Source organism: Apteryx mantelli, chromosome 3 (genome assembly GCF_036417845.1).
Source record: "Apteryx mantelli isolate bAptMan1 chromosome 3, bAptMan1.hap1, whole genome shotgun sequence".
In the NCBI taxonomy this organism is placed as follows: Eukaryota; Metazoa; Chordata; class Aves; order Apterygiformes; family Apterygidae; genus Apteryx; species Apteryx mantelli.
In genome coordinates this window covers 101,033,322-101,059,520 of record NC_089980.1, presented here as the reverse complement: position 1 = coordinate 101,059,520, position 26,199 = coordinate 101,033,322, and the positions used below count along the sequence as shown (strand labels likewise).

The window sequence follows — 26,199 nt, the reverse complement described above, 5'->3', positions numbered from 1 at the left end:
AAAAAAGAGAGGAGAGGGGTGAAATATGGTTGCCCCCATTTCTGATCAATACTTTAGAGGGGGAAAAAAAAAAAAAGAAAGAAAATTACAGCTGTTGATATTTTAAATATACCTTGTTTTAGGATCTGACTGTAAAACAGCAAAATTGCATCCATTAGCATCTGTGGCGATACTAACAGCTCGGTGGACAAAAGCAAGCTTCTGAAGTCGAATTCTTTCATACATACTATTCGTATCATATTGACAAGACACTTCACATGAAGAATTCTGAAGGCTTGATACAAGTTCAGCTAAAAAGATAAAACAAACATAGGAAGGTCAAGCTAAATAAAATGCAACTAATAAAATGAAAAGGCAAAATTTATGACTTCTGTAAGTCCATCAATGGAGTCACTGAGTAAGGCTGGATCAATTTGAAGCTTTCGGCTCACTTAACTGAAATGCAGGAAGACGTGTTTTAAGAATAAGACCTTAGTGACACATAGGATAGTTTTCATCGAGAAGATTCTTGTGGAAGTGTTTTGCTGCCTTTTCATATGGAATGAAAGCACTCCATCTAACATTTAATGCAACCTCTTCTGGAATAAAGGAAGCTGTTTACCAACATACAGCAGTGCAAGATTGTTTTCTTTTGCAGTCCAATCAGTTAGATCAGGCATAATATAATCACTGACTGAAGACTGAGCAGGTCTTTAGACTTCATATTATATCTGTTTGAGTCATCCCAAAACCAAGATATCATGTTTTTTCAATGATATTATATGAATACTGAAATATTATCTTTGAAGAACTGGATCATAGAATACATGCTCACCCATTCATCACACACATTTAAAACCATCGAAAATAGAAGTTCTCATTCATTACAAATTAGCAGTAGACTAGTCAACAGATCTGGATTCTGGAGTTTCCCTGAAGATAGTAAAACTACAAAAAGAACATCAAAAATCAAGAAGAACAGAGTGCCTGCACACACATACCAGCACCAGGACAAAGACAGGTGAAAGGAGATGCATTTGATGCTTCTGTAGTGAGAGAAGTACTATATGACATGGAGAATAAAGAAAAACAGTGACAGAGCAAAATTAATATCTAACACTATTTTGAGTAAGAGAGGAAAGATTTTGCTGTGAAGAGTGCAAAAATGGAGTTATAAAACTAAAGATGGAAGCTAGATAGTGAGTGAAGTAGAAATGCAATATAAAGCCATAAAGTTCAAATAAAAAGTAAAACTTACTATTACAAAAAGAAAACAGCAGTAATCAACACTACCCACTGTCAGCCATGGAGGAAAGAATGCACCACATAATACTATTAGATCAAGCAGCAAAAAACAAAAGAGATTTAAGATTCAATTACACTTTTATATTGATTTGTAGTACTTAAAAACAATTTAGAAAGTCATAGCTAACCTTTCTTTTCTGAGTTTTTTTTTCCTTCTTCTAGCCATCTCCCTGTAAAGGCTTCACCATCCTGTGTGACGAACATGATTTCATTCTTACTTAAAGCAACATCAGACATGAAGACTTGCCGGCCATACACCCAACGACACTGCTTCATAGGATTGTTAGATGACTTCCAACAAAACACCTATAATATCAATAATGTTTCTTCAGAGAAAGGGGGAAATCCTTATATAAAAGCAGTTACATGTTATACACTACAAAACTTCTTAAAAACAAGGAACATGCCATCTCAAAGTTGCATTTAAAAGGAGAAACTGCACATTCTTTGAAAGTTTATCCTAAAGTGGTATGAGCATCTATTACAAAGATCTCACAAGGGTGCAGGGAAATGGTGTTATGACATCAAGATCCACTTGTCCATGACTGCATTTAAAAAGCTTCTCTGAATATTAAATCATCTTCACAGTCATCTACAGGACAGTTTTTACTGACATTTCAACAACGACAGCAAGAGGTGGGAGAAGGGAGTCAAGGAGCAGGTTCTTAATTTACAGATCTGTCTAACTGGTTTTCTTCTAAACCAGATAACATTCAAAGCTAGCACACCAAGAATTTAAACCATTTCTTGTTAATTGTTTGACAAAATCTCAGGTTTCTCTGTACCTTCAGAGGGCTGTATTTTTTAAATGGAGATCATGACCAAAAATAAACCTAGAAACATTCAGTCTGAGAAAGAGAAGTGTAAAGTACTGCATGCACACCAGGACCCCAGCCAGGTGCACTGTGGAGATCAGAAAGAAGTGGGCATGCAGCCACAACCCCAAGCAAGGTAAAGCCTGGATGCTGCATCAGTGGTGCTAAAGTTGGGCTTTCCTCCCCTCCCACTGGATCAGCTGTTACAGGTCTGACAACACCTACATAAGGAGGGAGGAAAGGAATCTGAGTAACCTGTTTCCCTTTCCCCTCTCTTGAGCCTTAAAGGGAAGACAATCAAACCAGACAAGGAAGTGTTGATTCAGGAAATAAGAGCATTAAGATCCCATCCCTCTCCTTTCTCAGTAATTTACACTGCCTAAAGCACTAAAGATCCCAGCATTTACCAGCATTCAGCATGCAAAGATAAATGATACAGGCTGACATAGCTCCACCAATGCAGGAAGTATCTTACTGCTAAATCAGTATCCCAAAGATGTCAAAGGCGCACTGTCAATACCACAGATACTAGAGGCTAGATCTCACATGGACAAATACTGAACTCAAAGTTTATGATCTCTGAGACAACTAATAACCTAATATTAAACTGGCAACAGTACACGTTAAGTGACAGCTGCTGTGAAGTGATGCAGCATCTTTCAATCACCGTTAATGCAAACACACCTATTTTTCTGAGACAGACTTTTGTTTTTGAAATCATCCCAAAACATAAATCAATCAAATGCAAGGAAAGAAAGGGAAATACACACGCTGCCCTCTACTTTGATACAGAAGCACGACTTAAGCAGGCAGCATTTCAGTAACAAAACCTTTCTGTAAGCACCACTAGATGGCACTGAAGGTTCAGCTCTCGCAGTCAGCTGATCTAGAACAGTCTGGTGTTATGAAGTGGTCTACAAAGTGTTACTCAAGAACAAGGTAAGGAACAATAAAATCCTCCAGAGTGCTCCAGTTCTAAAAAAAAAAAAAAAAAAAAAAAACACTGTCTGCATTAACTAAGCTATTCACCCGGTTTAGCTGCAACTTTTCAGCAATACAACATGCATATCTCCAAAACAGACGCTTTTCTGTGAATAAGCTGAACATTTTAAGTCCAACACAATTTGTGGTGGGTCTGAAAGGTGATGGGGCAGGCAGTGAGGTAGGGGAGAAGAAAGATGAGAGAGAGAGAAAAAAACAAAACAAAAAAACCCCACACATCACATAAGCTATATAGACACATGTATGTAAGAGTAAAGGAGTCTGCAACTCCACTAAAAAGCCATTAGGCGCTCACTGATTTAAAAACAAAACAAAACACTACTGTACATTACTTTGGTGGTCCTCCCATAGTGCGGGGGGGGGGAGAACCTATCTTAGCAGCTTTACACAAATGAACTGGGTATTTGCTATGCAAGATTTTAATCCTGTCAACTTATATTTAAAGCAAAACAATAAAATACAGCTACTTGGTTATTTCAGCAGGTATTTTCCCCTTCTCCCCAAAGGTACGTTTCATTTAGATTTCTTAATCAAAACAAAGGCTTGCCAGGAGAGCCCAAGTGGTTCCAAATTCATCCATATCAGTATGCAGCTTGTTACATAATTATGATTTTAGGGACGCAACTTACTCTTCCAGCTTCATCCAGCGCTAAAATGCAAATCTTCTGACCCCCATTTTCCTTAAGATTCTGGGTATCTACCTTGTATTCCAAATATCCCCCATTAACAAGAACTTTTTTAAGGTTCAGCTGTCTGAAAGAACACAAAAAGTAATTAGTACTTCTTCACAATATATTGATGTTGCTTCTATGACAGAGGTATCTCTTTCATTTAAAGAGGCAGCAAAAAAATATAGCGGAGGTAGTGACACTGAAAAATTACTTCCCTCCCCCCCAACTGGTATAATTAACATGATTGCTAATTTTTTTTTGTTTTTGCACTGAATGAATCACATTATATCCACAAGTTCCTCACAAAATCCCACAGTGAAGACACTAAATCATAAACTGATCTTCAGCATTACAGAAATTATGCTTGTGTAAGTTTCAGTACACATTTTAACAGTCTGCATTAAAGTACCATCTTATACCACTAAGCCATCCTCATATCTTAGTATGCCAGTGTTTTCTGGATTTGGGGTTTTTTTTAGCTGATCAAAACCATACAAGTTGCTTATTTTCAGTTTCTCAGTATAACAGTGGAGAAAATGGTGGTATTAACATTCTCCAAGTGCTAGTACCTTCAGTCAATCACGTGGAAAACTGAGTCTAAAACAATCATTAAGCTAGCACTCGTTAACAAATACTGTTAGAAATTGAACTGAAGCTGAAAAGCAGCTGGGAGTTGGGGAAACATCTAATTACCTCTTCTAATCTCCTAGTGCAAATCAACCAAGAGAGAATGAGATCAAACAATTCCATAAGTTTATGAGGCATGGGACCCAACTTCTTCAACGGAATTTACATTCAGTTTTTAGCATATGGACCAGATGACCTCCTAACCTAAATTATTCTATATAGCATACTATACCTACATATGCATTATGAAATACAGACCAACTTACTAATTCAGAATCATAACAGTATAACTAAATAGAAGAGCAAGACTTCAGTGGCTCTACGAAAATGCATTTACACGAACTCAGGCTAACCAATGAATAAAAATACCATTTTCAGTATTTCCCCTTACTATTGTTTTTTGTAAACGTCTTTAGTGAATCTGACTGACACCTTAGCCTTAACACCCCTTCCCCCCTCCAAAAAGAGGGAGGGCACAAGAGCATGGTGCAGCCCATATGAAAAATTACCACAAATACAGAAGAAATAAGGAAGATTCACTTTCTCATCTGCACTTTGAACACAAAATCTTTTTAACAGTTTGCAAGAATAAGACTCCAGCGAAGTTTTTACCTATCATACTTCAGCACAGATTAGAAAAGTAACACGTACTTTGAAGCCATCTTTTTGCACTGATAATCTGTGAGTAAATAAATATCTCCTCTTTCCGTAACGCATACTGTAGCACCATCGCTTGCAGAGACCAAGGACACAGAGATATCTTTATGGTGTAGAGCAGAAACTTGGCGAGGTGCAGTTACACATTTTTCTCCGTTAGGGTCCAGCAGATAACCTAGAAAATACAACCCGCCCCCAAAACATCATTTGACATTCCACACTGTTTCATTTGAAGTACGTTTTACTACACTACATTGAAGAACACTTATATTCTAAAAAATTCTATAGGGAGTTAGATAAATTATCTTCAAAAATAATTAGACAGATAGTCTAGTTTACCATAAACTGAAATAACAAACTTTAAAGATTTGATAAACACACAAAAAAAGTAAGTCACATTCTACTGGGCAGGCTATTTAATGTGGTTAGACTCTGCAGTCATACTGTCCTTCCATTTAGAGCGATTCCAAAGAAAGAGTATTTTGCAAGATACTTATTTGATCACATTACAGTTCAAGACACTAACCTTCATATCCCACAAACAAACTACAGATTATTCCAGCCACTGGAAGATACCAAAGAAGCTTGACCTACAAGTTACTGTAAGCACAGGTAAGCATGAAGGCAGGGAGTTAAAGAAACAACAGACAGGGTTGGAGTTGTAATGTAAAGGCCTCTGAAAACAAAATCAATCAGGCCATGAATACTTTGCTGCATCAAGAATCCTAATACAAAGAATCTTTAAAAGTGTACGCAACATAACCATGCTCTGTGTGCACTTAGTCTGCACCACAGAATGGATCAAGGTACAGAAACCCAGAAATGAGCAGCAGAGCTAGCTCTGGAGCTGGAAGAAGTCCTGTCATGATAGCACAGGGCTACACCCAAACCTCTTAGAAAGGCAAGGTTTATTAGCAGAGGTCCATCACAGTGCCAGGCTGACTCAACTATACCACTTGTGATTAAAGTTACTATCTCCATATAGCACTACACTGAACCATGTGGGTGCCAGAATAATCTCAACACAAGCAACCATGAAGAAAGTTATGTGGTGGGTGCATATATTAAGATAATCCCCAAAAGAATATGCATTAGCAAGATACTTCTCTAGCAAGTTTTATCACATACCTTTGCAATCTTACATAGGAAGAAACAAGAAAGTGTCAGAACCTGATGGCAGGACTAATGCAAATTAACCTAACTAGCTAACAAAGCCTGGTCAACCAGAAATAGCTAACAATTCTCTGCACAGATAAAGAACTGCAGAAACGCAGATCCAAACCAACATTGCAACATTCTGTTTTATTAAAAAAAGCCAAAAGCAATTAAGATATCCCACTCATACAATTAAAGAGTTCACTAGCTGGTAATATATTTTATTAGGTTCTTTCTTGACTTCCAGAGTAATCCTGAATTAGGTGACAACTCTGGTAATGGCACTGTTTGGGGGGGGGGGGGCGGGGAGGAACAACACCCTTGGTATGGGCAAGCATTTCACTTGAAAAAGTTAGCATGGAAAAGTTAACAGTAGCATGTTTACAGCGCATGGGGAAAGAAGGACACATACAGGAGAGCTGAATGCTAGTTTATGATTTATTAAGGGCAGCAGGAGGTAGACTGTTGGGAGGACAAGCACGCTCTGGAGAAATTTACAGCACAACCAGGAATATCATTTCCTGAAAGTCTTCAGTAACAGGGCCATGCAAGATATATGGAAAGCAAAAGAATTATAAAAAATTCAAATAACAGCTAAGTCTGACTAGCTCCTATCATCTCAAAACATGAAAGTGACTGGCAGTAATGAAAAATATTCTTAGAAAAAAGTGGGGGGGATGATGTCATCAGATTGGGAAAAAAGAAAAAAAGAGAAAGTTTAAACCAGGCCTCCATTGAAAGAAGCAGATGACAGCTTTATCATGAGTAACATCTTTTAATGGCTGGGTTTTATTTTCAGAACACTTCTACCTTACCTAGTTGGCCGCCATTCAGACCCATGGTATACACTGCTTCCTTAGTCCATAGCACTGTATGGAATCTGCCTGCAGCCACTCCAATCACCATTCTACCTTTCAGGGTTTTTGCCTGAACCTAAGCACAAATTCAAAGTACATCTTAATATTAAGCAGCAACAGGTGAATTTCACATGTACAAACTTCTGACAACAGTTAACTCCTAAAGTCCTTAAGGATGCAGTATTGGTGTCAATGCACATACAGTCTAAAGAGTCAGGATTATTTCAGAAGTTTGTCAAGTGGGACACTACTGATTAAAAAAGCAAAAATTTTGCCTATCTTGTTAGAACTAGAATCAAACCTTTAGGCTGTCTTCATATGCAAGATGCTGAACAGGACTGCACAGCACATATATGAAGTGACAGCCAAAGAACATTCAGGTCCTGCAAAAGTTTCAGTTATGAAGTTTCAGCTTGTAAATCTTACTATCCTAAAGACACTGCAGAACACTAACATTACTAATTCCACTTTTCAAATTTAACTTGATTTTCCAGAGCACTCTTGATGATCAAGATCAAAGCAAATACTGTGGGTACACAGCTATCATTATACTGCTATTGTATCCCAAAACACTCCTCCATAGTTCTCTTGGCCAATTATTGTTTCCTACCTTTATAACACTTTACTGGTTTAATGCATAGTGTTGTTCTATTCCAGATGAACCTTCTTTTCAATAAAAGGTAAAGTCATTCTTATTTATTTCAAAAACAACCCACAACTTTAGAGTAAGTTATAGTTTGACCAAAGAAATTTAGTCAAGTTGCTGATGACCATACCCTGATGCATCACTGGCTCTCTTGCGTTGCTTCTCTTCCCTGTTGCTATTCTTCCCAAAGCATTATGACTCCAGGACCAACAGCACTTCCAGCAAAGGATGCAACCACCCAACTCTTAGATCCCTCATCCAGTAATCCAAAACAGGTTACAAACATGAAACTCCAGTAATACATACCTATTACTCTTACTTCATTTTGGCAACAGAACAGCTCAGGGGAGAGGAGGAAGCTTTTTGGCAATTATGCCTTGTCATATTTAGCAGTACAAAGTTTAGTACAGTTCAGTTTACAAAATAAAATCTAAATCAGGACACAGATAGACAAGCATTTAAGATTGTCACATACAGTAACACAAAATCAAGATTTTATCTGAATTCATGTTCCACTCTACTGTCCTGAAAAAATTTAAAAGTTATTAGGACTATCTTCACACTTCACTTTGTTAAAGGAAACAACTACACTTGGAACAATGTTATTTTTACCTGTCTAGGAACACTGCAATTAGAAGGAGGAGGAAGAATACCCAATTGATGGAAAGTATTTAGGCCAAATGTGTAGACACATCCATCTTCTGTTAAAACAACAGTATGATCTTTAGCTGCTGCTATCTGGGAGCACTGATGGCCAGCTAAACCTTCCACAAGTCTCGGAACCTAAACATGAAGGAAAAAAAAAAAAAAAAGATAGAGTTTGACCATAACCAATGGCCATATATGTAACTGAAGCTACACCAACAGAAACCCATAACCAAATATTGAAATACAGATGAAAATGCATTTGAATATACAATTTACTCATTAACAGAATTGTCACATACAGTGTAATGATAAAGTGCTTTCAGTGAACCTTTTGAAACATCCTCTGCTGCTATGAGAGATGACTTATAAACCATCTGCTCCAAAATAAAGTTGGAAACTATTTCTGCAGAGAAGCTGGATGAATATTAACTATTACCTCTTTGCCTTCTCTTTTTGAATTACCATGACTGATAAAGGCTTCCTCCTAACTATCTGACAAACTTAGTAATACAGAAAAAGGAAGCAGTTCAGTATCTTTAACTTTCATGACTTCTAACTGAAATTCTCCTTTGTTCTGCTGGATAACATCCCAATTTCAAAACAGTGGTTTCTACTCCCTTTCAAAAAAAATTTTAATATCCTGAAATTGTCTTAAAAAAAAAAGTTAAAAATTGAACCCTAGTCTTTACTACAGCATCCAACCTCATAATATCAAGTTCTGTCAGATATTTGATATTAGCAATTTTAAAAAATTAAAGCATCAAGCCATCTTTAGCACTTACTTTTGCAAACTAAGTGCATAAACTACCAGGGTACACAGGATAAAATATTGAAGTCTAAGAACTACATTGCCATATCTCAGTCTTTTCAATTTCATTTTTGCATATTACAACAAGGTACTACTCAAAAGAAAGTTATGGGTGATTTTTCACTTTAGAGCTGTGCAAATCTAACCCTACCATCACTTTCATGTCACTCTAGCCCCATAATACTGCTGTCTTCTTTGCATCAGCCCTGATACTAATGTGACTGCATCATAAACCTATCAGGCAGTCAGCTGAGCAGAAAACCAGTTACTTCCACTTATCTGGTATCAGTTAGCCTTCAGACCAACTCTGCCATAACACAGAAGTTTGACTTCATAACCAGCTAACTTTAAGTATATTTAAATGTACATTCTTCCTCTCTCTTCCACCTCAGTAGCAGTAGTACTGGAAAGGTTTTTGTTTGTTTGCTTGTTTAAATCAGCAGCAAACTGATTTAAAAAGCATTGAAAGTACACTAACAGAAAATCTAATTCAGTTTTTAAACTTCATGTTTGAAATAAAAGGATATCATGCTACATTACAACACACTAGATAGCATTAGGATACCAAGCATGTTTGTTCATCACCATGACCCAAGCGTCCTCCTTGTCCATGTCCACATGTATAAATTTGTCCTTTCTGGGAAAGGAACACGGAGTGGAATTTGCAGAGTACCACCTGAAGAAAAAGGGGTAGGGAGGGAAGTACAGGACAAATTAGCTTTCTTGGATAATCTGTAATCATAGGCCAAAATTACTTTATGAAGTTCAGCTTTAAGAAAGATGATATATATCACCATACAGACAGAACTTGTGAACATGAAACAGTATAAAATACTCCAATACAAAATCTTCATCCTAAGATTTAAACAACCTAAATTGTGCTTTTGAAAGAATATAACTGATCAAAGGGCTATTACGTGCAACTTTCCTGAATATGATAATCATAAAAGCTAACTAATACTAACAAATGGAAACAGATAAATGTCAATTACACAGAAGTAAAACACAGCAAAGAGACATGATTGCCAACTTACACAGTGGCCTATGCTGTTAGTCCTCTCAACTATACTGAAAAGCCTGCCCTAAAGTTAATTCGATTAGCTACCAAGAGACTTTTCCATTATAACATGTCACTATAACCTCCCCAAAGAACTTCTTAAGAGAAAGGAGAATTCACCCGAAAGTGAGATACATCCGCTGCATGTATTGCCCTGATCTTTGCTTATATAGCAAAGTAATGACTGCTCTCCATACAGATCTAATGACTAGACTGGTCCAGGATATAGAGTCCCCAGGACAGACTAACCCACAGTCTAGCAAATGTGCCAGTTTAGACAAGAATTCCCCTGATTTTATGTGTATGGCTACAGAACATAACAGAAGTTAGGTGTACTCCTAGTTATTTCACTTCTTTGCCTGTGTGATAAACCTTTTTAAAAGCTAAGATTTAAACAAAACTACAAATAGTCTCAAAGGTAATGATTTCTTAACTGTTTGTGAAAATATGAGCAAGATACTAGTATTAAAGCACAGGCAATACCAAATCAACCTGCAAGGAACACAAAGATTTGGCTTTAAATTTATTAACCTACTTGAAAAGATCTGCAGTTTGATTTATTAAAATGCATTCAAATATGGCCCTGACAGGCTAACAGGAGCCCAAAAGATTCAGTGTTAAGGGTAAGAATACTCAGAAGAGCTGCGGGAAGCAAGACTGCAGCACAAATCATTTGCCCTGACTGCTTTTCAAATTGTATTTAAAAACTTCCAATTAATCTTAAACTGAAGTCACAACAAATTATGAGGGACAAGCTATTGTTACAGCAGGAGTGCTGTAACAGCATAGGCTGATTTTAACACAAAAAGCATTTTTATACAACACGTATCATACTCATTGTTCCACTTCAGTTCACTGTGAGAGGTGCACAGAAGGTTAGAAATTCAAAACAGTTACAGAAGTATCATGCTTCTGAATTATTTACTTAATGATATGCAAGTCTGATTCACCTTGGAAATATTTAACAGGTATCAACCCCCTCTATCAGAGAACCATGTTTTCCTGGGAGGGGGGAAGGGGACATAATATAGCAGGCACGATCTAATGCTCCTTAGCCCTCTAAGCAGTCTTACCAGATAAGTGGAGACCACTTACAAGACAGAACTAGGAGAAATCAGACCCAAAGTTATATTTTCCACAGGAATTTTCAAAAGTTAATGACATCTTTGATGATGTTTCCCTCCCAGGTTCATTGAAAAAGGGGCCCATATAATTCTTTGAGAATACCTGTTTGATATACACGCCATTGCGTGGAAAGAGGTCCACCAATTCAGGATGATGCTTACTCTGCTGACCACCGTGACCCAAAGTAAAATTAATATTATTTCCCCAAGTGTAGACTTCTGTGGGATCTGCAATGAAAAAAAATTCTCTCTGCAGCTTGTAAGTTTAGCAGTCTCACATGTACTGAATTTGAAAATTATCTCCTGCTGTTAATCTTTAAAATTTGAAGACAAAAGCTGTTTTACCTAAAAATTAACTTTAAAAGATATAGTGTTACAATAATTAAGATGCTAAAATATATTATATTTTGAGATTAATGCATAGAAAACAGTCAACATACACTTATAAATATTTTCCAATTACAGAAAACACAATCATTCTTCCTTGTTAGGTTTTCATAAAACTACTCCTACTACCTTAAGTTACACATGCTGTTTCAATTCAATAAAAAGTTTTCCTGAAAAAAGGTTATACTCATGTAAGAAAACCATAAGCACTTTCAAATGAGAGAGGTGTAGCCAAAAATGAACATTACAGATTTTTAAAATACTCATCAGAAAACACTACTGAAATATCACTGTAACTGAGAGGATAAGAAACTGGAATTAATTTATTTGACCAGTGTTGCACCACTACTATGAAAATTAAAGAATTTTAAATTGATTTTGCAAGATAAAAAAACAAAAAAAACACACAAAACTCAGGATCTGTGTAACCAAAAATAATTAAATTAACTGGAAGCATAAACTAAAAAGAACAGCTTTCACTGTACAGCCAGATTAAACATGGGCATGGAGAAAAGGGGAAAGAAGTGGATAAAAAGCATGAACAGCATGAAAATAAACAAAGAATAATGGAAAATAACTACTCTCCTGTGCAAAAAACCCTGTGTGCTCACAGTTATTCTCACGTACTCATTTTAAATACAGCATCTGCAATTTGAAAATGACTGTAATTAGCTTATTGCAAATTACTTCACCTAAAAAGTATTTTTAAGATTTAAGAACATATCTCCCCCTCTTTTCCACAAAAGCCACAGAAGTGGTATAAACTGCTCTATTGAAGACACTGAAGTTCCTCCAATGACTTGAAATCAAATAAAGAGACTATCACTTTGCATTTTTTATTTCTGTCAAAGCCTGTTGTTATTCCTTCCTTCTCTCTACACACACACATTCTGTGCCTATTGCTAAGATGCTGTTCCTGTAGTCTTATGACATTAGTGACCCCACAACTTCTGTTATCTCACAATTTATACAATCCTCATTAGAAATATAAAACTTTGTCTAAACAGGTACACACATTTATATGCTGTTGAAACAGACCTCCTTGCAAAGTACAATTTAAGTTATTTGATTTCCTACCTGTTTTCTTGAACACCACATAAGCTGGCCTGTCTTTCATCACAAGATCCAAAGCTGATAAGCCTTCTTTATCCTGAATGTATAGACTAACACCATGCTGAAAAAAGAGGGGAGGGCAAAGAGAGAACCATAAAAGTTACAATTAACTCCACAGCTTGAAGTAAGCCAGATAAACAAATCTTTAGTTGAATTTTAATTTTAATAAAAGAAAATGTTCAGATTCTTTCAAGTCAATTGTAAGTGAATCTGAAAAAAGTAGTGCAGTTCTTCTGTTCAGCTACGCATCATGTTGATCTATTAACTGTGATCTTATTGTAGGAATACTGATTGTGTAATAAGATGTAATCAGGAAAACACACAGGAAACATCTGAAGACAAAGCACTGCCATCTAAAAGGGGCAAGTGCTTACCAAAAATGCATTTACCAGCTTTGAAGAATCCATTTTCTTGTATTAGCAAGCTTACAAAATCAGTTTTGACAAGCTAGAGAAGTGAGAAAAAAGACCTACTATGCCTTTGAAGACAAGCAGGGAACAGTGGTTCACAGTTACTGAGAAAAGACAAGGGGACACCAACTGCTACACAAGACACCGGCACTTGTGCTTCTGAAGCTTCAAATATGACTAGGCACTGTTACAGAACTCATACAGGGAGGAACATTTTCTCTGTACATACAGCGTCCTCACTACAAAAGAAAGTGTTGCTATCAGCACAGGTTTTAAGAAAGTCAAACATCATCAGTCAGATCCTTGAAGGAAAAAACTGCAGATATCCCTAAGCAGAGCCCGATAGATAATAGGGCTGTACTTATGGACCACAGCTCAGGGCTAAGAAAATCTTAAAGAATTTCATATCTGAGAGGTAAAGGCATGAAATACCAAAATTAAGAGAGCACACTCCATTCAGAAATGACAGGACAGCCATTCACATCAGCAGGAGTGAATTTTAACCTGTAACTCCATTTGAAAATACACTAGCCAAAAGAATAACACTATATATTTTTCAAATTTTAAGGGAAACCTACTAACAAAGGTGTTGGTGTTAATTCACTACGTGAGGAAAAAAAACACAGTACTGTGTACCAACAATACAAAACTGGGAGGAGTAGCTGGTATACCAGAGGGTTGCATTGCCATTCAGAGGAACCTCAACAGGCTGGAAAAATGGGCAGAGAGGAACCTCATGGAGCTCAACAAAGGGAAATGCCAAGTCCTGCCCCTGGGGAGGAATTACCCCAGGCATCAGGACAGGCTGGGGGCTGACCTGCTGGAAAGCAGCTTGGCAGAGAAGGCCCTGGGGATCCTGGTGGACAACAAGCTGAACATGAACCCTCACAGAAAAGAATGTCAACAGCATCCTGGGCTGCAATAGGCAGAGCGTTGCCAGCAGGTGGAGGGAGGTGATTCTCTCCATCTACTCGGCACTGGTGAAGCCACATCTGGATGCTGGGTCCAGCTCTGGGCTCCCCAGTACTAGAGACATATGGACGTACTGGATAGAGTCTAGTGAAAGGCCCCAAACATGATGAAGAGACCAGAGCATCTGTCATGAGGAGACGCTGCGGGAGCTGAGCTGTTTAGCCTCCAGAAGAGAAAAGCTCACAGAAAGCTCTTATCAATGTGTATAAACACCCGGGAGGGAGGACAGGGGAGTGCTGAAAAGAGAGCCAGACTCTTCTCAGTGGTATCCAGTAACAGGATGCAATAGGCACAAATCGAAATACTAGAAATTCCATTAAAAAAAAAAAAGACACACAAAACAACCCACAACTTTACTGTAACAGTGGTCAAACACTGGAGCAGGTTGCCAGGGAGGATGTGGAGTCTGTCCTTGGAGATATTCAATACTGAGCTGGACACAGTGCTGGGCAACCTGCTGTAGCTGACTCCGCTCTGAGCTGGCGAGTTAGACTAGATGATCTCCAGAGGTTCCCTCCTACCTCAACTACTTTATGATTTTTTTCTATGATTTTTTTCTAAGATCCCTTCTTGTCATTGCTATATCTTAAGGAATACATGCTTTTCACAATGCAGTACCACAAAGAGATTTGAGTTAAGGAACTGGAAGCTAGAGCACTCTATATAATTTGGTTCATTTTGCTTCTTAGAGGAATATCAACAGAGCTAGCTGTCAGAAAGACTCACTCATTTATGCAACTAATAGAAAAATAAAATACATTTGGGGATATCAGTACAGCCCTCATACAAGCAAATATCAAAGATGTAGATACATACACACAAAGGACTGAATACCTTTTCAAACATCACACAAAGCTTTCAAGTTCTAGAGAAGAGAATCATATATAATCCTCAGGAAACAAACACCTACTTTCTGGCAATTTTTAGGAAAAGCTCCTCATTATGAGAGAGTGCAGAATGTGAAATACGCATTTAACACTTAAACTTTCAAGAATTAAGAACTACTGGATCCACAGCTATTTTGCTTAAGCTACTTGTTGGGAGCAGAGTTTAACACCTACATATGTCTGGTCACAGCAATTTTTAAAATAAAAGGGTTGAATTCAAAAGCCTAAGTTATCCTCCTCAGGTTTGCTTTTGAGTACCCTGAATCACAAATATTTCATTTTCTCATGTGGTTAAAAGGACTTCAAACATCTCAATTACATGTAGCTCTTCCTGCTGCAGTACTGGGGGTGGGATGAACAGAGGGAAGAGCAATCAAAAATAAACACAACTTGCTAAGAGGTAAGGAAGAAACAGCAATTGTCAGAAAGGAATGAGGGCGACTGAGTGAAAGCCCAGGTTAAAACAAGAATGCATTTGGAAGTAACTTAATAAAATGCTGTGTATCTTGAAGTACTTATCACTCAAACATAAGATTCATCACTAACTCCATTTAAGCTTTTATTATGTTTTCTAAGAATACTAACTGGTGTAATTGTTGAAGAGCCTATTTTTACAATATCCTTAGTCTGATGTCAAATTCACATTACACTAAGATCCTGACCCTGATACTGTCTACACAAACCAGTCTTTTGGGGAATTCCACAATCAGTCAGGGATTAATTACTTAGTGTTGTCTTCTATGTGGGCAAAGAGACATCTTTTATGGATACAGGGACAAGCTTCAAGTAAATTAATGCACTGTGATCTAAACATAGTGTTACAACAACCCTCAAGAGTCTTTGAGCCAAGTTAAAGAAAAAAACTTTTGAACTAATCAATAAAAATCTAAAAGTTATAGATACCAAGGAAAACTAAAATGTTGCAAATCACTCATTAGGAAGATCAGAGCTGCACACTCACCTTCAGTAATGACAGAACACAATCAATGTATCCATAAAATATACTTCTGTGCAAAGCTGTCCATCCAGACTCTTTGTCTTTCGCCAAAAGATCGACTCCTTTGGTCTCAGCCAGCCAATCGAGCACACCTTTTTTGCCACAAGATGAAGCAAGATGGAGAACATTTCTACCAAAAGCATCCTTTATAGTTGCAGCATTGTAGCAGTAAGAAGAGAGAAAGGCCTTGATCTGGCCTTCGCTTCCTCTGGTAACTACAGAAATAACATCCAAAGCATGCTGTAGAGAACGACACTTCAAAGTGCAGTCTGGCATGAGAGAACTCATCTTCACTTCTGAAGCTGCTCTTCTCCTTAAGGGGAACAATCATTAAGTGTTTCAAGGCACTCCAATTCAGTACACAATACAGTGCCTTCAGAAATTTGTAATTCCAACAATTTAAATCCAGTTTTATTGAGCTGCCATTAGAAATCTTTGTACTGTTATGTTTGGCACTTGATCAAAATAAATATTTATAAATATATATTTTTAGGAGTCTTATTTCACCATTGTATATAACAAATACTGTTGTCCATAGAAAATTCCAAAAGCGAACTACCTCAAGTGTGGAGAGGGGGATTCCCCCTCCACACTATCTTATTCTTCTAAAACTCCATAATTGCAAGGGAGACCTGAAAGAGAACAAAACAGAACAGATTAGCCAACAAAAATTCTTTTCTCCAGCAACTGTGCCAACTTAAATGTGTATGGACCTAAGCTTGCAAGTACAGGAGCAATGCAGCAAGGGTTAACTGACCTTGCCTCAGCCCATCTGATTTCACACTCAGGCATTCAGCCTGTTTACACAGCCATGACTATTCTCCACCCCAGCCTCCAAAGGCACCTCCCTCCCTTGCTTTGACATAACTCTTTGAGGCTATGTGGTGAACTGGATCAAAAAAAAGGCATCTGGAGGGAGGGGGAAAAAAAAAAAAGTGAGGTTTCCCAGCCTCGTTAATTCCCTGCTAGTTTACTGCCTAATTATACAGTTACTTTGTGATCAGAAAGCAAGGACTGAACTACTACTGGGAAAAATTCCAAAACAAACAAAACCAACAGGTATGGAGTACACCTTGGCTGAAGAAAACTTTGTCAGTCCCACCCAGGAGGAGGGAGGGATCACCAGCTTCCCCTAGCCACCACAAAAAGGATTATGCCCTATTTTCTCTTCCCTGGCCTGAACTCTTACCCATCTCCCTACTGAATCATTTTTGCAGAATCAATAGGAAGGCTCCTCTCAACAGCTGCCAGAGATGCTGACAAAGGTGAGAAGAAGGAAGGTAAAAAAAGCAAAGAAAAGCAACTTGGTCAAGAGATGCGAATTCAGATGTTTATTACTCATGCAGGGCTACAGTCTAAAGCTCCTGGAATAGGCAGGAAGAAATGAAGTTCTGGATTGGAAGGGCTAAGGGAGGAGGAAAGAGCAGGAGGAAAATACAAATTCTTGTTCATTCAAATATATTCATTGTTTGGGGCATATAGCCATTTCTTTGAATATCTATGCATACTTATCTTCAGTATATTCATCTTTTTTGGCATATACTTTCTCAAAAGTAAGGAAGGCCTGACAGAAGCATTCATCTAGACCATTAAACAAGTGCAGTTAAAAGGGTTACAGTACACAAAGTATGAACAGCACAATAAAAGTATACATAAACCATCTAGAATAGAAGAGTAAACTATGCACATCACTGATACACTGTACAATTTAAGTATGAACTGCTATTCAGTCCCCAAAAAACTTCAGACTTCAATCTTTTCAAGCATAAGTTTCAAACTGCGTCATGTAATATTCAATCATTCTGTTAAACTCATTGATGTTTTCACTTGCTATCCAATATGGAATTTAAAACTGTTCTACCAATAAGCAGAGTGGAAAAATGCTGTCATGGAAAAAGGATAAATAAAACCAAGAATGTTAACAAACCCTCAGAAAAAAAGATGTTATCATTGCAACTCAGCAGTCACTGTAAATCCAACTATAAGTACACCCCAGTCTTTACCCTCCCTCAAAAAGCCTTTTGAAGTTAGCGTCCATCGTTTTTCAGGCACTGAATACATATCCATATTTTATTAATATCTCTATCCGCAAAGACACGTCAGGGAAAGATTATTTTGTCTGCTTGGAAGAGAAAACAGAAATACCAGTCCTTCTCCTTCTATTTTAGGAATTAATATTGATATCACCACCAAGTTTAGGCAATCAGTTTAAAGCAAACACTAGCAATGGAATCTAAACTTTCAAGGAAAAAAACAATTCCAAACCAAGAGTATTCACCTAAACATTTCATAACAAAGCCTCAAACGATTATTTTTTTTTCCACCCGATTCAGGAAAGATTAAATACTTGCAATTGTAATCCATAGATCAAAGTTATTCAGTTCGTACTTTCAAAACAATTTTAAACAGCAGGCAAATGAAAAATGTAATAGTAGTTTTTATTCACTAAAATTTAGTCACTCATCTCTAGCCAGGAGTAACATTCATACGTATTTCAAAGACAAAAATTGACCACAACAATTCAGTTTACATTTGTCATAGTGAGCTTCCATTCACCCTACAGGGCATTTTCCAAACAACATGCAGACTTTTGCAAGAACACGTGAAGTTTAACCTACACTTGTATGCATTCTTCTCCAGTAACCTTTTATTTCTAGTCTAAGCATTCAGAAAAGTGAACCACTGTTAGATCCTGGAAAGGAAGCCTTAGTTTTAGAAACATAGCCTAACTTGCTGCCCCAAGAAAACAAAGTATGACAAGTGATTGCTATCAACAGCCTCAAATCTCCAATGCATTACTCTTCTAAATAGTAATAATTCTTTAAAATATTTGGAGATATATAGGAAAAGCATCAAAAGTGCTACTATACTCAAATCAATTTGTCATACTTCATCAATACTCCACTAGGCAACAAAATCACTCTGTGGAAGAAGTATAAATTTTACATTAGCCTTGCATCACTATATGAAAGTTACGTTCTTCCCTTCAATACCATGCTCTAGAGAACCCTTAAAAGATCATAATCAGTGCTACCACTGTCTGTGCTACCAGGCTTCAGATTATAGCCCATGTGGGAAAACTCATTCTATAAGCACAACTTAAATATCATCTTTCATTAAAACCTGCCTGTTGGTACTACAGAGAACGTAAAGTGAAAATAAAAAGAACGTAAAGTGAAAATAAAAAGAACGTAAAGTGAAAATAAAAAGAACGTAAAGTGAAAATAAAAAGAACGTAAAGTGAAAATAAAAAGAACGTAAAGTGAAAATTACTCAAGGGAGTCACAAAATAGAGTTGACTAAGCTGTTAGTTAAACCAGTATGAAATGGCAACACTCCCTAAAGAAGCAGTCCTGACTTGGCCCATGCCATACTTTCCCTTGGCCAAACATACACATCCATTTTAAGACACTGAACTGAATGAGGAAAATGATGGAGAAGAAAGTAAATCATTCCCTGCCCCTGGTTCCACAAGAACTTGTGTCAGTAAGAAGAAGGGAACAGAAAGGGCAGGGAAAACTGCTTCTTTAAAGCACCTGAACTCTAGTTTAAGATACCAAACACTAAAATACTGCAGACAACAAACCATATACTAACAGTAAGAAGTCCGCAATTAGAAATAAAATTCCTCCTAACTCATACTAACTCCTTTGTGGTGATATTTATTGCAACAATTTGAAATTTGACTCTGCTGAATTATTTCTAAGTCATTCTAACCCCGCTCTCCTATAAAATTACAACACTAGACAAATTAATATGTACCTTAAGTTTTGAGACAGAAAGCTTTAGATCAAGTTTTTCTCCCTCCATGATAGACTTGCACACCAGTAACACTGTTATGTTATTATACCTACCATCTAAAATGGGTTGATAATCAAACCTAACTATTTTCAAAAATGAAATAGGTCCTTAAATGAAACCTTAAAAATCAAGGCCTCAGTACTGTAAAGTGATGCTCACATCTGTGTGAAAACCTTGTGATTGCTGCCCAAATGCTCAGCTCTAAAGTATATTGAGTCCCAGCTGAATGATCAAAACCTAAAATAAGCATGAAACAGGAGTAGTACCAGCATTTTTTAAACTTTAAACATCTAGAACATGTCACCCTCAACTATGCATCTGTTTTTATTTGCAGATATTTCTATAGGCTTCTAACCGCTAATTACATCCGTGTTACAATACCAGTCTCTTCCTAATGCTGTAATTATTGAGAGAAATAAGATTATTATCTTTCAAACTATTTAACATTTTTATGTGTTGGAATTCAAGTTCTTTTTTAAAAAAATGCATATCTAATTAACAATTTCATTAAAAGAAAAGTTCAGGAGAAAAAAAAAAAAAAACAGCAAATGGAGATATTAGAACACCACCCAGAGTATCACAAAGAAGTTTTAGTCTTTATTTCTGCAGCAAGTGGGTTTCTAGATTTTCCCTATCCTAGCCCCCAAGATGCACAAGCTATTTACTATACTTCACAGCCCAAGAAAAAAGGTTAAAACCAAGCTGGAGGCAATTCCTACACAGCAACAAAGTGTGTGCAGAATCCTGCCACCTGGAAGTGAGTAGGTAGAGCCCTCTTACTCAGCTCTTCCCCTCAGAGAGCACATAATAGATTTGGCACTTTTCTTTGCTAAAAAACAGTCTAAAAATCAAAGCTCTCACACCTCTCAAGTGTGAAAATAGCTAAGACTCTAAACATCTGTAAAAATAAGCTAAGAAATATCTTAAGAACTAAGGGTGACCATGACAGACTTCTTTTCCTGTGAACAGGAGGGACCAGATAGATGAAATCTTAAGATTTTCTGTTGAAACAAGGGGAAAACTGAACAGAGTTGGCTGAAGTAGCTTACTGCTGTGGAGTTCTAGAAATCTCTCAGTGTATCAAAAGCTGTTTACATGGGACTTCTGGTGTGTTAGTGATCTTTTGGTCCAAGGGTTCTGTTTACTTGCTTTTTCTTATCCAAGATGCTCTCAAGCTGGATTCAAAGTATCCCATCACAGACAAACATATATCAATTATGTTCTGGTAACATAAAACAACATTGTAACATAATTATTAAGCCAGAGCAAATAGATGCTGATCTAGCAGCATCCTTAGGATCCCCTACAACTTATGTTTTTTTAGTCACTGTCTTTCAGAAGTCAAGCCCAATGAAGGCAGATCACATTCAGCATCAATTTCTATGAGGCCCAGATATTCGGCACAGAGGTATCACAAGTTACTAGATGAAGAAAAATGCCAGAATGTTCATTCCTGTATCTGTAAGATCATATTTTCCATCAACACATTCCCAATCATCTTTTTTCCTAAAAGTATTTCCATAGAGGTTGAACGCAAGAGACAAGGATCTCCAAAAGGGGAGGGAATGAGAAAAGAGGTAGAAGAGATTCACATATTCAGAATTCTGTGTTGTTTAAAGACAGATAGCTGGTTTTGCAGCTTCCGTGTGTGCTGCATTAAGTAATTCAATTGTTAAATTAGTGACAATGCTTTGAAATCCAGCTTCAGGAAGCTTTATTAAGAAAATATTTCTCAAGACTTTATTTGACCATGAAACTGGTTTAACCTGTCCTCATTCCATTCACTTTTTTTTCCCTTTTTTTTTTTTATTATTATTATTTTTAGTGGTATTACATCAGGAATGCACTTAGTGGAAAACTATCTAGTATTTGGTTCTCCTGCAGCACAACTAAATATCGGTCTCTACTTTCCACAAATTCAAAATCTGAACATTTTTAATTACTACCAAAAATAATGTTTTTATTGCTAGCATAAGCACTTGAGGACAGGTGGCCTTAAGATATACAGTAGAATTTACTTAGACATTTAGCATAGCTTTCACTTCTAAAAAAACCAGGTATTAAAAGCATGCCTCCTATTATTTACAGGATTTTTTTTCCTATGAAATTACTGTATAAAAGGATAATTTATCACACAAAACCTACAGTTTTGTCAACAATCCCTCCTTTTTTTTCTTTTTTTTTTTTTTCAAATAGTGTAAGTATTATGGCTTTTAGAAAGGAAAAATCCATTCAATATTCTTTGCAATACTAAGTTGCTAGACACTTAAATGAAGACAGTTATGACTGGCAAGATCCTCCAATTCAGGTAGGTAAGCCCATCCTTACAGAGGTATTGGGGGTTCTTAAAGATTTCTTGTTTTGTTTAACAAGCATGGTGATGTTTAATAATATTCTTCCAGTAGGTCCATTCACACTTGTTTCATACCATCACAGAAGACCTATAACCATAATAGCATGGAAATCCTGAAAATATTTGTATACAAAACAAACTTCACAATGCAGGCTACATGATTAGTAAACTAATCAAAAGACAAATCTAAAGCTTACAGAATCAAAGTCAAGGTTATTTGTTACTGATTTTCCAGGGTTTTCTGTTGACTGTATTCTTGCCTAAAGGCAACTTTCACTAAAAAACATTTAAAAAGTAGTTTAGAACCTGACAAGAGTGACTAACACATTGAAACTGGGAAGTAATATAAGAAACAGCACTAACTTGAAGCAATATATCCTCAAGGATACATTCCAAGAAACCACTGAACATAGATGAATTGCCAGATAAATAACAGTAAACACACCCTTCAGCTTGAAGCAGCACATTTTCCAAGGCTTTAAAGAACAGTTAGATTACTAATTTCTACTCAGAATACTACATATTCACACACAGTCTAACCTACTCAGAAATTCTCTGCGTGTTTGTTGGAAGTCTGAGCATAAATCTATGTTGTTCAATCCCCTGAAAAATACACCTGAACATACAATATATTTCATAGGCAAAAATTGATCAAATATACAAGCAGAACAGGGGAAACACCAATCTACCAGCAGTTTAACATCAAGTTTTAAGAAAAGTAGACAAGTAGAAAATCTCGGAAAGAACAACTAGGACTCAGAAGATTTGGAAAACAATCTCAATACAGGCTTAAATTGGATCTATTTTTTTCATCAGCTGTGTTTTTTAGAGACCACAGCATCTTCAAATAAGAAAGCTGTTACAAAAAGGAGGAAAAGGACTGAGAAAAAAAAAAAAAAATCTATTACCCCTGACAGTGGGATAAGTTACCATCTGTTCTGCATAGGAGATTAAGGTTATATGTCAGGAAGCACTTAAAATTTTAAGCTGAACATTAATGAGGCTACCCACAGGTGTTGTAGAATTGTCAGAATGTTTCTCAGAATGGCAAGTTTTAAATAAGTGTGAACTGACTAAATGTAAAGATTCAGACAAAATCCAACTTCATTTAAAAAAATACTGGGTTCCACCACGCCTGCTACGCCTCCTGGCCCTTGGGAGATCCAAGCTGTTTTGATCATAGAGCCATGGGCCTCTGGTCACCACTTGGTATCCCCTGGCAGATGACCTTTAGAGGTGCTCTACAGACTTTCTGCAACTTCTGCTGTCATAGCAATGACAGTATAATCTTTACCAGGATGAGACATTCAGTAATTCAGCTCTTTTGGCATTATATCTTCTAAGAGAATCCAGCAACTCCAGTGCATTTACTCCTAACAGTGTTAACAAACAATACACAGATGTGTCTGCCTTTAATTTGTAACAAACACCAAAACACTATTGGTAGCTAAATTCAGCTACAACACCTCAGAGCTGATCTATTTGTCAGAAATAACAAGGTATCCATGCTAACAGTAAATAAACAGTAAACCAAAATATTGTGCTTGGCACACCTAGAAACAGATAAAATTAATGATAGTTAATAACTTGACACTATCAAACAATTAGAACATACAAAAAGCGGTACACACAAAAGTATAGTAAGTGCAGTTGTAGGCACTTCCACAACACACAGGGACCTTGCTCTAGATCTTCAGTTAATCTGTGTGTCAATAAAACACAAATCAACAGCAATGAACTGCAAAACGTTTTCTAGTATTTCACTGTACTTAAAACTATATCAGATAAATACATCAAGTCTTAAGAAGAGGTGAGGAACTCAGAATATTCAGCAAAGTATTATTAAAGAGTAACCACACCAACCGTTGCTCAAAAAAAAACAAAAAACAAAAAAACTACCACAAACACAAGTTGTGGTCATTTTCTATAAGGACAGACAGACTGACCACCTCAGCAAAAAAAAAGGACGAGATTTTAAAGATTCAGCGGTTGGCCCCTAAGAAGACAGCACGGAAACATCCTTTAAAACAAACTGTAAGATTTCAGCTCTCTGCTGCCTACGCTGCTGTCCAAAGCCAGTAACACTGAGAGCTGCTAACCAAAGGCCACAGAGAAATATCGCCAAGAACTTCGGAAACACGAGAGACCTCCCGAGAATCTCCAGCTGAGGAAACCAGGCAGAGGCTGCCGGGGGGAGGCTGAAGAGTTTCCAAACGCCAGGCAGAGGCGGGAGCGGAGGGTGGGGAAGATGCCCGTTTTGACTCTCATTACACATCTCCACGTAGCCGGGCGGCGGCGAGCGACAGAAGAGACTCAGCAAAGCAAGCGGCCGAGCCGCTCTTCCGCCTCGCAGCAAGTCCCCTCCCAGCCTGCGTGGCTGCCTGCCCCGGCCTCTCCGCGGGCCTCCGGCCTCGACCCTTCAGCGGCCCTTGTCCCTTCCCCCAGCCCCCGCCGCCGTCCCGTCCCCCGGGCCAGCCCCTCAGCCGGGCGACCCCACCCCCGCCCCGGACACATCAGGAGGACGCGGCCCGCCCTCACCAGTCGCTAGATGAATGGGCTGGGGCGGGCGGGGAGGGACGCGCGCTGGGCAGCGCGGCGGCTCATCCTCAGTGACACCGGAGCAGGGCCAGGTTGCTACAGCTCGCGCGAACCCTCACACGACGGCGGCGGCAACGGCCGGGACCAACGACGTAGAGCGGGGCACAAGGAGAACAACCGCTGCACCCCCAAAGAAGCAAGCAGCGGATTGGCGGCGGCGCCGCCCCACCTCGCGCGCCCATTGGCTGCGGCTGCCGCCTTGCCTCCGCCCCCTCTCCGCCACGGCGGAGCCCGGATTGACTGACAGGCCGGGTTCAGGGGGCGGGCCGGGCAGGGGACGGGGGGAATGGAGCGGTGACGTCATGGCCGCCCCGCGGTGCGGGAGGGTTCAAACGGAAACGGCTAACATACGGGGCGGGGCGGTTGGCGGGGTACATTGCATACGCAGCAAGGAAAGGGGTGCAAATAATTAGAAGAAAGTGGGAAAAGCGGGGAGTAGAGGTGTATCGGGAAATAGCACATGAATGGGAGAAAGGTGGGGTGTTTCTGTGCCCTTTTCCTGTCAGGCTTCATTGAAAAAATAAAATCATGGTCAGATACTTACCTAAAATATTTTTAATATGTAACTAGAAGCACTGGCCGGAATATTATAAGAGCATGTTAAGGAGTAGTTAAGTGAAACGCATGCCTGCCTAAGCAAAAAAGCAAAAGCTGTCTTTGAAGCATTGTTAACCTCATTGAAAATCAGAGGCTATCTATCGCAGGGAAAGTGAGGAGGAGCACTGTGCCTGTGCCTGGCTGTGAGGAAGGAGAAAGGGTTTCTAGGCAAGCCAACACCTCTCCTAGCTTCCAGGAAGACACTAAAGCAAATAGATAATCATTCTGCACATCTCTAGAAAATACTGAAGTGACAGCGTCAAGAAGGCTTTGTCAAGAACAGGTTGTTTTAGGCCAATGTAATTTCCTTCTTTGACAGAGTCAGTGGCCTAATTTATGTGATACAGCTTGATTTTGGTGAGACCTTTGACACTTAACCAGAGGGCAGTTTCATAAGCAAGCTTCATATGTGCATGAGGATTTGAAAAATTGCTCTCGCAAGGTAATTATCTATGGTTCATTCAGTGGGCTTCTCAAGTAAACTCCATAAGGGCTCAATTCAATTCAGCTTTTTAATTAATGACTTGAATGATGTAGTGGAGGTGCTGATTACAGATTAATCTGGAACATAATTAGGATTTAACATCTTGGAGCGGCAGGCTAGGAAACAAGACAAACAGTATATAATTTAAAATGCAGAGTGAAAAACCACACATCATTTTTTCCAAAGTAGAAAGGGAATACAGACCATATTAATGTCAATGGCCAAATTTTCTATGCCTTTCTGTGAAAG

General features: G+C 38.1%; 1 protein-coding gene across 8 annotated transcripts in view; it reads right to left on the bottom strand.

The window, feature by feature from the left end:
• IBTK (inhibitor of Bruton tyrosine kinase) overlaps window positions 1–24,972 on the bottom strand; it is a 68,937-nt gene extending 43,965 nt beyond the window's left edge. For 7 of the 8 annotated variants that reach the window (XR_010883802.1, XR_010883803.1, XM_013948968.2 and 4 more), the window contains exons 1-10: window positions 16,082–16,669; window positions 12,816–12,912; window positions 11,455–11,579; window positions 9,736–9,846; window positions 8,327–8,497; window positions 7,027–7,144; window positions 5,051–5,231; window positions 3,731–3,854; window positions 1,413–1,590; window positions 113–290 (exon numbers count right to left, since the gene is read on the bottom strand). Coding sequence is in view for 6 of the 8 variants with exons in the window: in XM_013948968.2 (XP_013804422.1) it covers window positions 113–290; window positions 1,413–1,590; window positions 3,731–3,854; window positions 5,051–5,231; window positions 7,027–7,144; window positions 8,327–8,497; window positions 9,736–9,846; window positions 11,455–11,579; window positions 12,816–12,912; window positions 16,082–16,405 (1,607 nt within the window). In the remaining 2 variants the exon portion in view is untranslated. The other variant, XM_067294059.1, reaches the window with a different exon arrangement.
• Window positions 24,973–26,199: the final 1,227 nt, after the last annotated feature.